This window comes from Geotrypetes seraphini, chromosome 3, assembly GCF_902459505.1.
Source record: "Geotrypetes seraphini chromosome 3, aGeoSer1.1, whole genome shotgun sequence".
Taxonomy (NCBI): Eukaryota; Metazoa; Chordata; class Amphibia; order Gymnophiona; family Dermophiidae; genus Geotrypetes; species Geotrypetes seraphini.
The window spans coordinates 412,765,237-412,782,098 of NC_047086.1; the positions used below are offsets into that span (position 1 = coordinate 412,765,237).

The 16,862-nt window shown below is 47.7% G+C and overlaps 1 protein-coding gene and 1 long non-coding RNA gene across 3 annotated transcripts in view; one reads left to right on the forward strand and one right to left on the reverse strand.

Annotated features, from left to right (window-relative positions):
• The window catches only part of PPP2R5D (protein phosphatase 2 regulatory subunit B'delta), a 391,698-nt gene extending 380,587 nt beyond the window's left edge, over positions 1-11,111 (reverse strand). The window contains exon 1 of one of the 2 annotated variants that reach the window (XM_033937705.1): positions 10,814-11,104. In XM_033937705.1, the coding sequence (XP_033793596.1) occupies positions 10,814-11,071 (258 nt within the window). In that variant the 5' untranslated portion in view covers positions 11,072-11,104. Of the gene's footprint in view, positions 1-10,813 lie in introns of both variants that reach the window. The other variant, XM_033937706.1, reaches the window with a different exon arrangement.
• A 46-nt stretch (positions 11,112-11,157) lies between these two features.
• Positions 11,158-15,591, forward strand: LOC117357326. The gene is made up of 2 exons (XR_004538785.1): positions 11,158-11,313; positions 14,707-15,591. It is a non-coding gene; the product is annotated as an uncharacterized LOC117357326 (long non-coding RNA).
• Positions 15,592-16,862: the final 1,271 nt, after the last annotated feature.

Consider the following 16,862-nt stretch of genomic DNA (forward strand, 5'->3'; position numbering starts at 1 on the left):
GACAAGAGGAGCCACACTCTACATTCAAAGATGGAGAAGTACTGAACAGGTAGGAGGCTCTACTCACTACTTCCAGTGATACAGCTGTGCCGAACATGCAGGAGGCGCTATGCTCTATACCCAGAAATGGAGGAGTGACGGACAGAGGTGCTAAGCTCAACAACCAGAGAGGGAGGAATGCCGGACAGCCAGGAAGCACTAAGTTCAATGTCCAGAGATGGAATTTTACAGACCAGACAAGAAGCTCCACTCTCCACAACCAAAGATGGAGCAGGAGGCGCTATGCTCTATATCTGGAGACGGACCTGTGCTGAACAGGCAAAAGGCTCTATGTTCTACATCTGGAAATGGAGCAGTACTGAACCAGCATTAGGTGCTACACTCTATGTCCAGAGATAGAGCTGTGTCGAACAGGCAAGGTACTCTATGCCCTACATCTCAAAATGGAACAGTGCTGAACCGGCAGAAGTGCCTTCATCCGGCTCTATGTTCTACATCTGGAAATGGAGCAGTACTGAACCAGCAGTAGGTGCTACACTCTATGTCCAGAGATAGAGCTGTGCCCACCAGGCAAGGAACGCTATGCTCCATATCCGGAGATGGAGCAGTGCTGAACAGGCACAAAGTGGGAACAATTTTGTTTAAGATATTTTTATGAACTGATTGCCAGTTGCTTAAAAAAGAGAAAAGATTATTGCTTAGCCAATTCTTTTCAAATTCATTCTAAAAAAGTTTAGTGTCAATTCTTTTCCTGTATTCAAGTTTTATAGTAAGGATTTTTTCTTTTAATGTCTCCAATTCAAATTAAAACTAAGTAACCACTCCTGAAAAATACAACCATGGACCCAGACAACCCAAGCAGCTTCAGACCTGTCTCAAACCTCACATTCATCTCAAAAATATTAGAAAAGACAGTACTCACGCAACTATAAGACTTCATGGAGACAAACATCACTCTCTCCAACTTCCAATCAGGCTTCAGGAAACATCACAACACAGAAACAGTGCTCCTGGACATCTTAAATGACTGCTGGCAAATCCTAGATGAAGGAAATGATGCACTGCTGGTACTATTAGACCTCAGTGCCACCTTCGATACCATCAACCACTCTCTCCTCCTGTCCAGGCTAAATACCATTGGAATCCTTGACAGCGCACTTTGATGGTTCTCCTCATTCCTGAACGACAGATCCCAGAGTTCTACTAGGGAAATCCTTATCTGAACCCAAACCACTCCACTATGGAGTGCCTCAGGGAGCCTTACTATCACCACTCCTCTTCAACCTCTATGATAAACCAGTACTGGACATAGCGGAAAAACACAGAATCAGAATCCACTCTTTTGCAGATGACTTATAACTCTACCTCCCACTAGGCCGACACCAAGACACACAAATCAAAAATCTCCAGGCTTGCTTAACTGAAATAAAGACTTGGATGACCGGGAACAAGTTACAGTTAAATGAGTCCAAAACAGAACTTCTTTGGATCCACCAAGATCTTTGCGTATACCCCCATCTGTCCTTTTGCTGGGGCACAAACACCCTTACACCCTAGGATAATGTCTGCAGCCTAGGAGTAACTCTTGACTCAAATTTATCAATGACAGATCACATACCCAAACTAGTATCTTCCTCCTTCTAGAAAATCACCAGGAAGTTGAGGTTGGTCCAAAATACTGCCATCCATCTCATCTTTGGCTTGAAGAAATGGGAACACATAACCCCTTTCTACCACAAGTTGCACTGGCTGCCGTTCGAATCCAGAGTTCTATTTAAGTTCTCATGCATCTGCTACAAAACAATATTTGGTCTGTCACCGGATTATCTTTACCCACACTTCAACCTGAATTACAACAATAAGAGCTCCCGCAGAATAAATCTGTTTGCTTTTCCCTCACTGAAATCATGTCATCTTAAAAGATTCTTCGAAAGAACCTTCTCTTTTCAAGTGGCCAAACTAAACTCATGGATGCCTCTTCAGATCTCAATTTCAGAAAACAGATTAAAACTCAACTTTTCAACAGACCAAATCCCTAACATTCTCCATCACTATACAGGTACCTTCCCATTCTATTAAGATTGTTGCTCCCTCCTTTTGGCTTGTATGTATTTCTCTTTTTTTTTTCTTTCACTTAAACTGTAGATGTATAACTTGTTTGACTCTATGATGCTTTGCTTTATTATGCTTTGTTATGTTCTTCAATTTCAACTGTATTGTTTGTATTTCACCTATCTTCTATGAACCACCTAGAACTCCCTGGGTATGGCGGTATACAAAAAAATAAATTATTATTATTATTCTATTACCTCCGTCAGCTAAAAACCATATGTGCATACTTCTGAGAACCTGAATTCACCCCAACTACTGTACACTTTTGTACTATCTCGCTTAAACTATTGCAACACACTACTAGCGGGCCTGCCTACCAAAACTCTCTCCCGCCTCCAAAGGGTGCAAAATGTTGCAATCCGCCTCCTAAAAAACCTTGGCATTTGCAACCATGTCACCCCTGCATTAGCTTCCACGCACTGGCTGCCCATTCAAAAACCAAGGCCCTGATGCTCACTTTCAAAACCTTCCATAAAATGATTCCAAACTACAAATCTACTTCCCAAAGCAACCACTGAGGTCCCAAGGAGAAAAACGATTGACCATACCTCCTGGCTGCTCCCTCAAAATTGAAACAACCCACAAAAGCTCCTACTCACATTTCATTCCCAGACTATGGCACACCATCCCCCCCATCTGTTAGAACACTAGATGGAGTCTGGAGCTTCAGGAAGGCTGTGAAAACCTTCCACTTCACAAACCCACGCCTTAAGGACATGAACACAGAAATGCCATTCAATCAACCTACACTACCTACTCTCACCAGAGCTGCTTAGTGGATATGTTTTTTGTCATGTCTATATTGTAAATTATGTAATCTTTGTGCTGTCTTGATTATATTGTGGATGTACTTTGTAACCCGTTCTGGGCTCCTTTGGGAGGACGGGCTAAATAATTGAGCAAAATAATTGAGCAAATAAACATATAATCCAACTAGCAAACCTGGACCCACTGGAAGTCAGAGATTGTGTTTTTAAACACAAAGTCAAATAAGTGTTCTTTCACGATGGATCATTACTTGGGGGAAGAGTATAATAACATGCAAGAATGTTTTTCAAGATATAGACTTTCAGACTAGTTAACATTTCTAAATAAGGAAGGAGTAGTCATGGGGGGCAAGAAAATAAGAGACAGGTAAAGTCAAGTAATTAGAGTGAATTGTGAGGAGGGGATTGTGGGACAAGAGATGGGTAGGGGGTCACGTCACAGGGAAGAGGGGTGGGGCTGTGAATTGTGTGGAGGGTGGGGGGTCTGGGAAAAAAGATGGGTAGGGGTCAAGTAGCTGGGAGGGGTGGGGTGTGAATTGTAAGGAGGGTGGGGGTTGTGGGATAAGAGATGGGTAGGGGGGTCAAGTAACGGGAGGAGGGGTGGGGCTATGAATAGGAAGGAGGGTGGGCGGTTGTGGGATAAGAGATGGGTTGAGGTCAAGTAACTGGGAGGAGGGATGGGGTGTGAATTATGAGGAAGGTAGGGGTTGGATAAGAGATGAGTAGGGATTAAGTAACTGGGAGAAGGGGTGGGGGTGTGAATTATAAGGAAGGTAGGGGGTTGTGGGATAAGAAATGGGTAGGGGTCAAGTAACTGGGAGATGGGGTGGGGCTGTGAATTGTGAGGAAGGTAGGGGTTGTTGGATAAGAGATGGGTAGGGGTTAAGAAACAGAGAAGGGGTGGGGCTGTGAATTTTGAGGAGGGGGTTGTAGGATAAGAGATGGGTAGGAGTTAAGTAACTGGGAGAAGGCGTGGGGGTGTGAATTATGAGGAAGGTAGAGGGTTGTGGGATAAGAGATGGGTAGGGGTCAAGTAACTGGTAGGAGGAGTGGGGTGTGAATTATGAGGAAGGAATGGGGTTGTGGGATAAGAGGTGCGTAGGGGTCAAGTAACTGGGAGGATGGTAGGGGGTTGTGGGATAAGAGGTGGGTAGGGGGGTCAAGTAACTGGGAGGATGGTAGGGGGTTGTGGGATAAGAGGTGGGTAGAGGTCAAGTAACTGGGAGGATGGTAGGGGGTTGTGGGATAAGAGGTGCGTAGGGGTCAAGTAACTGGGAGGATGGTAGGGGTTTGTGGGATAAGAGGTGGGTAGGGGGTCAAGTAACTGGGAGGATGGTAGGAGGTTGTGGGATAAGAGGTGGGTAGGGGTCAAGTAACTGGGAGGATGGTAGGGGGTTGTGGGATAAGAGGTGGGTAGGGGTCAAGTAACTGGGAGGATGGTAGGGGGTTGTGGGATAAGAGGTGGGTAGGGGTCAAGTAACTGGGAGTCTGGTAGGGGGTTGTGGGATAAGAGGTGGGTAGGGGTCAAGTAACTGGGAGTCTGGTAGGGGGTTGTGGGATAAGAGGTGGGTAGGGGTCAAGTAACTGGGAGGATGGTAGGGGTTGTGGGATAAGAGGTGGGTAGGGGTCAAGTAACTGGGAGGATGGTAGGGGGTTGTGGGATAAGAGGTGGGTAGGGGTCAAGTAACTGGGAGGATGGTAGGGGGTTGTGGGATAAGAGGTGGGTAGGGGTCAAGTAACTGGGAGGATGGTAGGGGGTTGTGGGATAAGAGGTGGGTAGGGGTCAAATAACTGGGAGGATGGTAGGGGTTGTGGGATAAGAGGTGGGTAGGGGTCAAGTAACTGGGAGGATGGTAGGGGGTTGTGGGATAAGAGGTGGGTTGAGGTCAAGTAACTGGGAGGAGGGATGGGGTGTGAATTATGAGGAAGGTAGGGGTTGTTGGATAAGAGATGAGTAGGGATTAAGTAACTGGGAGAAGGGGTGGGGGTGTGAATTATAAGGAAGGTAGGGGGTTGTGGGATAAGAGGTGCGTAGGGGTCAAGTAACTGGGAGGATGGTAGGGGGTTGTGGGATAAGAGGTGGGTAGGGGGTCAAGTAACTGGGAGGATGGTAGGGGGTTGTGGGATAAGAGGTGGGAAGGGGTCAAGTAACTGGGAGGATGGTAGGGGATTGTGGGATAAGAAGTGGGTAGGGGTCAAGTAACTGGGAGTCTGGTAGGGGGTTGTGGGATAAGAGGTGGGTAGGGGTCAAGTAACTGGGAGGATGGTAGGGGGTTGTGGGATAAGAGGTGCGTAGGGGGTCAAGTAACTGGGAGGATGGTAGGGGGTTGTGGGATAAGAGGTGGGTAGGGGTCAAGTAACTGGGAGATGGGGTGGGGCTGTGAATTGTGAGGAAGGTAGGGGTTGTTGGATAAGAGATGGGTAGGGGTTAAGAAACAGAGAAGGGGTGGGGCTGTGAATTTTGAGGAGGGGGTTGTAGGACAAGAGATGGGTAGGGGTTAAGTAACTGGGAGAAGGCATGGGGGTGTGAATTATGAGGAAGGTAGAGGGTTGTGGGATAAGAGATGGGTAGGGGTCAAGTAACTGGTAGGAGGAGTGGGGTGTGAATTATGAGGAAGGAATGGGGTTGTGGGATAAGAGGTGCGTAGGGGTCAAGTAACTGGGAGGATGGTAGGGGGTTGTGGGATAAGAGGTGGGTAGGGGGTCAAGTAACTGGGAGGATGGTAGGGGGTTGTGGGATAAGAGTTGGGAAGGGGTCAAGTAACTGGGAGGATGGTAGGGGATTGTGGGATAAGAAGTGGGTAGGGGTCAAGTAACTGGGAGTCTGGTAGGGGGTTGTGGGATAAGAGGTGGGTAGGGGTCAAGTAACTGGGAGGATGGTAGGGGGTTGTGGGATAAGAGGTGCGTAGGGGTCAAGTAACTGGGAGTCTGGTAGGGGGTTGTGGGATAAGAGGTGGGTAGGGGTCAAGTAACTGGGAGGATGGTAGGGGGTTGTGGGATAAGAGGTGGGTAGGGGTCAAGTAACTGGGAGTCTGGTAGGGGGTTGTGGGATAAGAGGTGGGTAGGGGTCAAGTAACTGGGAGGATGGTAGGGGGTTGTGGGATAAGAGGTGTGTAGGGGACAAGTAACTGGGAGGATGGTAGGGGGTTGTGGGATAAGAGGTGGGTAGGGGTCAAGTAACTGGGAGGATGGTAGGGGGTTGTGGGATAAGAGGTGGGTAGGGGTCAAGTAACTGGGAGGATGGTAGGGGTTGTGGGATAAGAGGTGGGTAGAGGTCAAGTAACTGGGAGGATGGTAGGGGGTTGTGGGATAAGAGGTGTGTAGGGGACAAGTAACTGGGAGGATGGTAGGGGGTTGTGGGATAAGAGGTGGGTAGGGGTCAAGTAACTGGGAGGATGGTAGGGGGTTGTGGGATAAGAGGTGGGTAGGGGTCAAGTAACTGGGAAGATGGTAGGGGGTTGTGGGATAAGAGGTGGGTAGGGGTCAAGTAACTGGGAGTCTGGTAGGGGGTTGTGGGATAAGAGGTGGGTAGGGGTCAAGTAACTGGGAGGATGGTAGGGGGTTGTGGGATAAGAGGTGGGTAGGGGTCAAGTAACTGGGAGGATGGTAGGGGGTTGTGGGATAAGAGGTGGGTAGGGGTCAAGTAACTGGGAGGATGGTAGGGGGTTGTGGGATAAGAGGTGGGTAGGGGTCAAGTAACTGGGAGTCTGGTAGGGGGTTGTGGGATAAGAGGTGGGTAGGGGTCAAGTAACTGGGAGGATGGTAGGGGGTTGTGGGATAAGAGGTGGGTAGGGGTCAAGTAACTGGGAGGATGGTAGGGGTTGTGGGATAAGAGGTCGGTAGGGGTCAAGTAACTGGGAGGATGGTAGGGGGTTGTGGGATAAGAGGTGGGTAGAGGTCAAGTAACTGGGAGGATGGTAGGGGGTTGTGGGATAAGAGGTGGGTAGGGATCAAGTAACTGGGAGGATGGTAGGGGGTTGTGGGATAAGAGGTGGGAAGGGGTCAAGTAACTGGGAGGATGGTAGGGGATTGTGGGATAAGAAGTGGGTAGGGGTCAAGTAACTGGGAGTCTGGTAGGGGGTTGTGGGATAAGAGGTGGGTAGGGGTCAAGTAACTGGGAGGATGGTAGGGGGTTGTGGGATAAGAGGTGGGTAGGGGTCAAGTAACTGGGAGGATGGTAGGGGGTTGTGGGATAAGAGGTGGGTAGAGGTCAAGTAACTGGGAGGATGGTAGGGGGTTGTGGGATAAGAGGTGGGTAGGGGTCAAGTAACTGGGAGGATGGTAGGGGGTTGTGGGATAAGAGGTGGGTAGGGGTCAAGTAACTGGGAGGATGGTAGGGGGTTGTGGGATAAGAGGTGCGTGGGGGTCAAGTAACTGGGAGTCTGGTAGGGGGTTGTGGGATAAGAGGTGGGTAGGGGTCAAGTAACTGGGAGGATGGTAGGGGGTTGTGGGATAAGAGGTGGGTAGGGGGTCAAGTAACTGGGAGGATGGTAGGGGGTTGTGGGATAAGAGGTGGGTAGGGGTCAAGTAACTGGGAGTCTGGTAGGGGGTTGTGGGATAAGAGGTGGGTAGGGGTCAAGTAATTGGGAGGATGGTAGGGGGTTGTGGGATAAGAGGTGCGTAGGGGTCAAGTAACTGGGAGTCTGGTAGGGGGTTGTGGGATAAGAGGTGGGTAGGGTTCAAGTAACTGGGAGGATGATAGGGGGTTGTGGGATAAGAGGTGGGTAGGGGTCAAGTAACTGGGAGTCTGGTAGGGGGTTGTGGGATAAGAGGTGGGTAGAGGTCAAGTAACTGGGAGGATGGTAGGGGGTTGTGGGATAAGAGGTGTGTAGGGGACAAGTAACTGGGAGGATGGTAGGGGGTTGTGGGATAAGAGGTGGGTAGGGGTCAAGTTACTGGGAGGATGGTAGGGGGTTGTGGGATAAGAGGTGGGTAGGGGTCAAGTAACTGGGAGGATGGTAGGGGTTGTGGGATAAGAGGTGGGTAGAGGTCAAGTAACTGGGAGGATGGTAGGGGGTTGTGGGATAAGAGGTGTGTAGGGGACAAGTAACTGGGTGGATGGTAGGGGGTTGTGGGATAAGAGGTGGGTAGGGGTCAAGTAACTGGGAGGATGGTAGGGGGTTGTGGGAAAAGAGGTGGGTAGGGGTCAAGTAACTGGGAGGATGGTAGGGGGTTGTGGGATAAGAGGTGGGTAGGGGTCAAGTAACTGGGAGTCTGGTAGGGGGTTGTGGGATAAGAGGTGGGTAGGGGTCAAGTAACTGGGAGTCTGGTAGGGGGTTGTGGGATAAGAGGTGGGTAGGGGTCAAGTAACTGGGAGGATGGTAGGGGGTTGTGGGATAAGAGGTGGGTAGGGGTCAAGTAACTGGGAGGATGGTAGGGGGTTGTGGGATAAGAGGTGGGTAGGGGTCAAGTAACTGGGAGGATGGTAGGGGTTGTGGGATAAGAGGTGGGTAGGGGTCAAGTAACTGGGAGGATGGTAGGGGGTTGTGGGATAAGAGGTGGGTAGAGGTCAAGTAACTGGGAGGATGGTAGGGGTTGTGGGATAAGAGGTGGGTAGGGGTCAAGTAACTGGGAGTCTGGTAGGGGGTTGTGGGATAAGAGGTGGGTAGAGGTCAAGTAACTGGGAGTCTGGTAGGGGGTTGTGGGATAAGAGGTGTGTAGGGGACAAGTAACTGGGAGTCTGGTAGGGGTTGTGGGATAAGAGGTGGGTAGGGGTCAAGTAACTGGGAGTCTGGTAGGGGGTTGTGGGATAAGAGGTGAGTAGGGGGATGTAGAATAAGAGGTGGGTAGGGGTCAAGTAACTGGGAGGATGGTAGGGGTTGTGGGATAAGAGGTGGGTAGGGGTCAAGTAACTGGGAGGACGGTAGGGGGTTGTGGGATAAGAGGTGGGTAGGGGTCAAGTAACTGGGAGGACGGTAGGGGGTTGTGGGATAAGAAGTGGGTAGGGGTCAAGTAACTGGGAGGACGGTAGGGGGTTGTGGGATAAGAAGTGGGTAGGGGGATGTGGAATAAGAGGTGGGTAGGGGTCAAGTAACTGGGAGGATGGTAGGGGTTGTGGGATAAGAGGTGGGTAGGGGTCAAGTAACTGGGAGGACGGTAGGGGGTTGTGGGATAAGAAGTGGGTAGGGGTCAAGTAACTGGGAGTCTGGTAGGGGGTTGTGGGATAAGAGGTGGGTAGGGGTCAAGTAACTGGGAGTCTGGTAGGGGGTTGTGGGATAAGAGGTTGGTAGGGGTCAAGTAACTGGGAGTCTGGTAGGGGGTTGTGGGATAAGAGGTGGGTAGGGGTCAAGTAACTGGGAGTCTGGTAGGGGGTTGTGGGATAAGAGGTGCGTAGGGGTTAAGTAACTGGGAGGATGGTAGGGGGTTGTGGGATAAGAGGTGCGTAGGGGTTAAGTAACTGGGAGTCTGGTAGGGGGTTGTGGGATAAGAGGTGGGTAGAGGTCAAGTAACTGGGAGTCTGGTAGGGGGTTGTGGGTAGGGGTCAAGTAACTGGGAGTCTGGTAGGGGGTTGTGGGTAGGGGTTAAGTAACTGGGAGTCTGGTAGGGGGTTGTAGGATAAGAGGTGGGTAGGGGTCAAGTAACTGGGAGTCTGGTAGGGGGTTGTGGGATAAGAGGTGGGTAGGGGTTAAGTAACTGGGAGGATGGTAGGGGGTTGTGGGATAAGAGGTGGGTAGGGGTCAAGTAACTGGGAGTCTGGTAGGGGGTTGTGGGATAAGAGGTGGGTAGGGGTTAAGTAACTGGGAGTCTGGTAGGGGGTTGTGGGATAAGAGGTGGGTAGGGGTCAAGTAACTGGGAGTCTGGTAGGGGGTTGTGGGATAAGAGGTGGGTAGGGGTTAAGTAACTGGGAGGATGGTAGGGGGTTGTGGGATAAGAGGTGGGTAGGGGTTAAGTAACTGGGAGGATGGTAGGGGGTTGTGGGATAAGAGGTGGGTAGGGGTCAAGTAACTGGGAGGATGGTAGGGGGTTGTGGGATAAGAGGTGGGTAGGGGTTAAGTAACTGGGAGTCTGGTAGGGGGTTGTGGGATAAGAGGTGGGTAGGGGTCAAGTAACTGGGAGTCTGGTAGGGGGTTGTGGGATAAGAGGTGGGTAGGGGTTAAGTAACTGGGAGGTTGGTAGGGGGTTGTGGGATAAGAGGTGGGTAGGGGTTAAGTAACTGGGAGGATGGTAGGGGGTTGTGGGATAAGAGGTGGGTAGGGGTCAAGTAACTGGGAGTCTGGTAGGGGGTTGTGGGATAAGAGGTGGGTAGGGGTTAAGTAACTGGGAGGATGGTAGGGGGTTGTGGGATAAGAGGTGGGTAGGGGTTAAGTAACTGGGAGTCTGGTAGGGGGTTGTGGGATAAGAGGTGGGTAGGGGTCAAGTAACTGGGAGTCTGGTAGGGGGTTGTGGGATAAGAGGTGGGTAGGGGTTAAGTAACTGGGAGGATGGTAGGGGGTTGTGGGATAAGAGGTGGGTAGGGGTTAAGTAACTGGGAGCATGGTAGGGGGTTGTGGGATAAGAGGTGGGTAGGGGTCAAGTAACTGGGAGTCTGGTAGGGGGTTGTGGGATAAGAGGTGGGTAGGGGTTAAGTAACTGGGAGGATGGTAGGGGGTTGTGGGATAAGAGGTGGGTAGGGGTCAAGTAACTGGGAGTCTGGTAGGGGGTTGTGGGATAAGAGGTGGGTAGGGGTTAAGTAACTGGGAGTCTGGTAGGGGGTTGTGGGATAAGAGGTGGGTAGGGGTTAAGTAACTGGGAGGATGGTAGGGGGTTGTGGGATAAGAGGTGGGTAGGGGTCAAGTAACTGGGAGTCTGGTAGGGGGTTGTGGGGAGGGGCCAGGCAATTGGATGGGGTGGGGGTTGTTGTAGGTAGGAGATGAGAGGGCCGGGGTCAGGGGGGTGGAGTCGGGGGGTGCGTTGCCAGAGAGGCCCCTCCCTCTTTCTCTTTCCTGCGCTCCTACCTTGTCTTTCTTGCTTTTATTCGGCATCTTTTCGGCCGCTTCCCCCTCCGCGGCTCCGCAGTCTCTCCCTGTATTCGGCCCGGCTGCTTCCGAGCGTGTCCTCGAGCTTCCCTGCGTGCGCGCCCCCCGAATGTCATCGACGCTTTCGGGGAGCCTTCGCCCTACGACAGTTCTTGCGTGTGCAGCGTCCGCGCTCCCGAAACGTCCTCGCTCATGGACTTGCGCGCTCGAGTGGGGTCGGTTTTCCCTGGCGCGCATTTCGCTCTCGGCTCAGTGACCAGATGGAAGATTTCTGATTGGGGACTTTGAGTGATAGGGGCGGGAGCCTCCGACGCCACGCCCTAAGTGCGCGCGCTTGACGGGGTTTCTTGTTGGGTCGTTTCCCTGGGGGTAGCAGCGCTCGAGGCGCCTCGTTGGGTCCTGCAGTGGTTGAGCAGGGCCTGGCCCTGCCTGACTGTGTCCAGAGTCAGGGATTATTATGTACTATTCTGGGGCAAAAGGTAAAATACGGATTTGCTGGATGGTTCTGGTCCCCAGAGGCCCTGAATTTCTACTGCTGCTACTATTAATTATTTCTGTAGCGCTATCACAGAGTCACAAAGAAGACAGTCCCTTCTTCAAAGAGCTTACAATCTAAACAGATAAACAGGATGTCATGGATATAGTTAAGGGGAATGGTTAATCTGCTGGCTTGGTTGGTTATGGAGTGAAGGCTATATTAAAAAGATGGGTTTTCAGTCTGCTTTTAAACAAGGTAAGGGTAATTTATACCAAGCATAGGGGGCAGCTAGATGAAAGAAAAAAGTCTGGAATTGGCAGTGGAGGAGAAGGGTAAAGCTAAGAGTGGTTTAGTTGAGGAATTGCACAGATTGCAAGGGGGAGAGGCCACACTGCCGGAGACCAGTTAGAAGTAGACTGCAGCGGTGACATCACTAACCTTGATGGCGGGCTGAGGAGGGAGCGCTGACCTCAGCTCCGAACTCCCCCCCCCCCCCTCCATGTGAAGATTAAGCAGAAAAAAAGGCGGTATTTGAAGATTCTTTGGAGCACTGGGAGAATCGCTTTCAGGAAGGAGGGCAGGAAAAAGGTGGCCTCCGGCGCGGCCCGGGAACTGCCCATGAGATGCCATGTGAGTCGGGAGGAGGAGATAGAGCGAGTGGTTCTGCCCCGGAGGAGACATGGAGATCCAGGGGTTTCAGCCATAAGAACTTCAGCAGTGGGTCCTGGAAATAAAGAGTGAAGTGGCTGCGGTGAAGGGGAAAATTAAACATGCTGTAAAAGAAATAAGGCAAGATTTGGCGGACCTGGGAAAAATAGAAGATGAAGCTATTAAGTTTAATTTAGACCACCTTAGACTTAAACCTTACGAATCTGGGAATCGGGCAGGGAAATTATTAGCACATCGTATTGAGGTTCAACGTTTGCAAGGTAATATTATGAGTATATGTTCAAGTTTATTAGGATTTGATAGACCGCTTATCAAGGTTATCTAAGCGGTTTTGACAATCAGGTACTCACGCATTTTCCCTATCTGTCCCGGTGGGCTCACAATCTATCTAACGTACCTGGGGCTATAGAGGACTGAGAGACTTGCCCAGGGCCACAAGGAGCAGCGCGGGATTTAAACCCACAACCCAGGGTGCTGAGGCTGTAATAATAACTTTATTTTTCCATACCGCCATAGTCGGGCGATTTCTAGGCAGTTCACATTGAAAGAAGGCTGGACAGTCAGCGAATGATAAGGAGCCTAAAATAGAAAAGTTACATAAACAAGGTACATACTAATTTAAGTTCCATGGGTAAAGAATACATGAAAATTGGAGCTTCCTGGGAGATTGAATAGCGTTTATGGGGGGTTTGTTTTAGTTTAAGGGTGGTCTGTTTTAGTCAATGAATTTGTCGAATAGGGCGGTTTTTATTGCTTGTAAATCAGTTTGGGTTCATTTATGCAGTTTCACAACCAGACTTCTTGTCTATTCGCTTGGAACATGAAGGTTCTATCCAGGAAGGATTTGTATCTGCAGCCTGAGATCTTTGGGTAGGCAAAGATGTTTTTGTTTCTGGTAGTTCGTGTGGGGTTGTGCAGAACGAAGTGAGTTTGCAGGTAGGAAGGTGCTAGTCCCCAGACTTGTTTGAAACAGATACATGCAAATTTGAATAGTATTCGCGCTTCTATTGGTAACCAGTGTAGTTTTTTGTAGTAGGGGCTGATGTGGTCTTTTTTTCTTAGTCCGAAGATTAAGCAAACAGCGGTGTTTTGTACTAATCTCAATTTTTTTACTGTTTTTTGGGGATACCCAGGTAGATGATGTTACAGTAGTCAAGGAGGGATAGGATCAGCGATTGCACCAGCAACCTGAAAGATGTTGGGTCAAAATATTTTTTTATGGTCCTTAGTTTCCACAGCGTGTAAAAACATTTTTTCACCAGTAAGTTTATGTGGTCTGCCATGGTTAGATGTGTATCTAGAGTGATACCCAGTATTTTTATGGTATTGGATATTGGGTATTCGTGGTTGTTGATTTTTAGCGATGTTCTCGTAATTTTGTCATTGGGGCTTGCCAAAAAGACTTTTGTTTTCGCTGTGTTTAATTTCAGTTTGAAGGTGGTGGTTCATTTTTCGATTTCTGTCATTGTGTTTGAGAGGTTGTCGGTAATTTCATTTGTGATGTCGGTTAGAGGGATTAAGATGGATATGTCATCTGCGTATATGTAGTGCTTTAAGTTTAGTTTTTGTAGGAGGTGACCTAAGGATGCGACTTAGATGTTGAACAGAGTGGGCGATAGGGGGGAGCCTTGGGGCATGCCCAATGGGTTATTCCATGGGTTGGAGTGATGTCCATTGCTGGTTACTCAGTAGGATCTGTTTGTTAGGAATTCTTGGAACCATATCTTTACCTTTCCCGAAATTCCCATTGCATCAAGGCACAGTAGCATGATCTCATGGTCTACCGGGTCGAACGCACTGCTGAGGTCTAGTTGTAGGATCAGTGTGCTTTTACTTTGCTAAAAAGATTATAAAGATGGTTTAGTATGGAGGCTATGACGGTTTCTGTGTTGTATCCTTTTCTGAATCCTGATTGGTGTTCACTAAGGATGTTAAATTTATCTAGGTAGTTTACTAGTTGTAGATTGACCAAGCCTTCCTATATCTTTGTGAAAAGGGGAATACTTGCTATGGGTCTGTAGATGGATGTCAGCGCTGTAGAGGTATTCTGGTCTTTGGGGATAGGAGTGATCAGTATGTGTCCCATGTTCTTGTTTAATGTTCTGTTTATAAGGGCGGTTGTTAGCCATGTGAATAGTTCCTTTTTGAAGTCTAGTGGGGAAACTCATGATTTTGGGGGGACATGCATCAAGTAGACAGTTTGATTTGGTGTATTTGTTGAATAATTTTAGGAACTGGTGCCAGTCTGGGAACTCGAAGTGGTCCCAGATCATGTCTGCTCTGGAGTCTTGGTCATGGTGTTCGAGGTAGTGAATTGTGTTTATTGTGGGTGTGTGTAGGGTTGCTCTTAGGTCTGTGATTTTATTTTTTAAAAAGCTGGCTAGGGTTTGGGCAGATGTAGATCCAACCACTGCGCCACACACTCCTCCTTACTGTTCCAAACATGGAGATATCTTAACAAAAGAGAAGGATATTTATGATAGATTTTTAGAATTTTATAAGGAATTATATACATCAGAATATCAAGGAAAGGTGGTCCTCTGTTACAATATCTATCTCAATTAGATTTAAAGAAGTTGCAAGAATCGGAGACTCAAGGATTGGATGGGGATATAACAGGATGAGCTACGAGGGATGATACATCATATTAAGATAGGTAAATCTCTGGGAATGGATGGATTTACAGGATTGTTTTATAAAAAGTTTATATCCTTTTGTCCCACAGGATCCATGAGGCCAAAGGGTTGGAGAATCTTGGCCATCCTCCTACGAAGAGCCCACGGTTGCAAAGTCGCACAATGGGGACATGACTCAGCACAGTGCTCTGCACCCAGGCACTCCACACACCAACGATGAGGGTCAGTGATGGAGATAACTGCACTTAGTACAGTTTTTAAACCAGGAACGAGGTCGGGACATAAGAAAATACGGCTGCGTCCCCGTGAGGCCAGGCGGCCAGAGTAAGACCGGGAACTCGGTCAAAAATATACGAACTGAAAAAACGAAAAAGAAAGGAAAACAAAGACACGGGCACAGTGACTCAACTGAAACTAACCAAACAAGCCGCGGTGCAAGAGGGACAACGATATCGCACGAAGCAAGGGAGCAGTGCTTCTGGCTCCGCGGAAAACGCTGAGGAGACACATGCCCTAGGTCGCAAGCTTGAATATCTTCAAGCAAGTTTGCTTGCGAAAACGTCCGCTAGGGGGCTCCTTCGGTGACATCACTCACATGTAGAGAATATGCTGCCTGCTTGTCCTGGGATAAAAATCTTCACCTGTACAGGCCTTTCTTCCCCTCCTTCCTCAGCTCTCTACTTATTTGCTGCTTTATTAGTTTACAAGTTTATTAGAGCCTATTAAAATTACTAAGCGATGTACATAATGTTAATACAATTAATAAAAGAAAGCTAATATTTACAAACATGACTTTGGGAGGAAAAAGAATAAAGTTACATTTTATATTGTTGGTAGAAGAACAAAGGTAAAAACAAAAGGAAAAGGGTTATATAATCCATAACATTAGTAAAAGCATCTCAAAAAAAAAAAAAAGAAAATTTCAAATGAAAATAAATAAATTTCTAAGAGATCTAAGAGTATCAAACATTAAACGCATCATTAAATAAGTATGACTTCAATAGTTTTTTCTGTTCTAATGTAATGTGGTAAAGCATTCCACCATGGAGGCCCCTTGACTGTGAACATATCTGATCTTCGTGTTCCGATTACTTTTAGAGAGGGTACAGAGAGGAGATTTTGTCCGGAAGAACAGAGTGGACGTTGGGTATTATGGGGGGTTAAGTATCTGAGTATAAAAGAAGGTTCGCTTGATGCTAATGTTTTATATATAATATTTCTTTATTGGGCAAAGACAATGAAACATAGTACAATAGAAAACAGATACACGTCTGTAATACCAAAATGCAGACACATCTAAAAAGAAAAAAAAAACCCACAAAAGCGGGTGAACATATCTCCACACAAGCCCAATACCATGTTTTATTATAACCCCCAAAAACCCCCCAGCAGAAAACCTCACCCAACCCATCCCCCCCTCCCCCCCTTCCCCAACCCAGACCCGTATGGTGTAGAACCTTCCCAAGGAGAGAGAAGAAAAGGACAAAAGAAAGGGGTAGGATACTATAGAAAAAATACCATGGTAGGAGACCTATCAAAAAATGAGTAATATTATTTTGAACGAGATTCTATGTGTGATAGGTAACCAGTGTGCATCTATTAGTAAGGGTGTAACGTGATCATATTTTTTGCATTATATATTAGTTTGATGGCTGTATTTTGTATTAATTGTAATCTTCTTTTTTCTTTTTGGGTGATATTGAGAAGAAGAGCGTTGCAATAATCGAATTTAGAAATTACTAAAGAATGTAAAGTAGTCTGTGAAAAGGATGGTCTTTATCCCTTTCTTGAATTTTCTGGTGTCCTTTTCTTTTTTTTCAAATTTCTTTATTAAGATATAACAGAAACAGTACACAACCAGCGCAATCAATTTCCAAGGAATAAGAAAAACTACAAGTATCTGCAGATCAAACCAACAAGAAGTGTACACATATAATAACATTGAACTCACTGACAACCCAAACCCACCTTCCCCCCTCCCCTCCCAAGAACTCTCAGGAGTCAAAAAAGATGGGAACGATGCATTCCTCAATACATTTCTCAGGCAGACATTTAAATGGTAATTTTTTTTTTTTCATATTTTGAATATAATTTACAGAAAAAATTCCAATCTGGGATAGCAAATTGATCCCAGGTCATATCTATCCTAACACCCTCTAATTGTCCTGATATATCTATAAATCATTAACTTGATCATTAAAAATTGTATGCAAAACTGTAAAATCGTTATCTTGATCAATTAAAA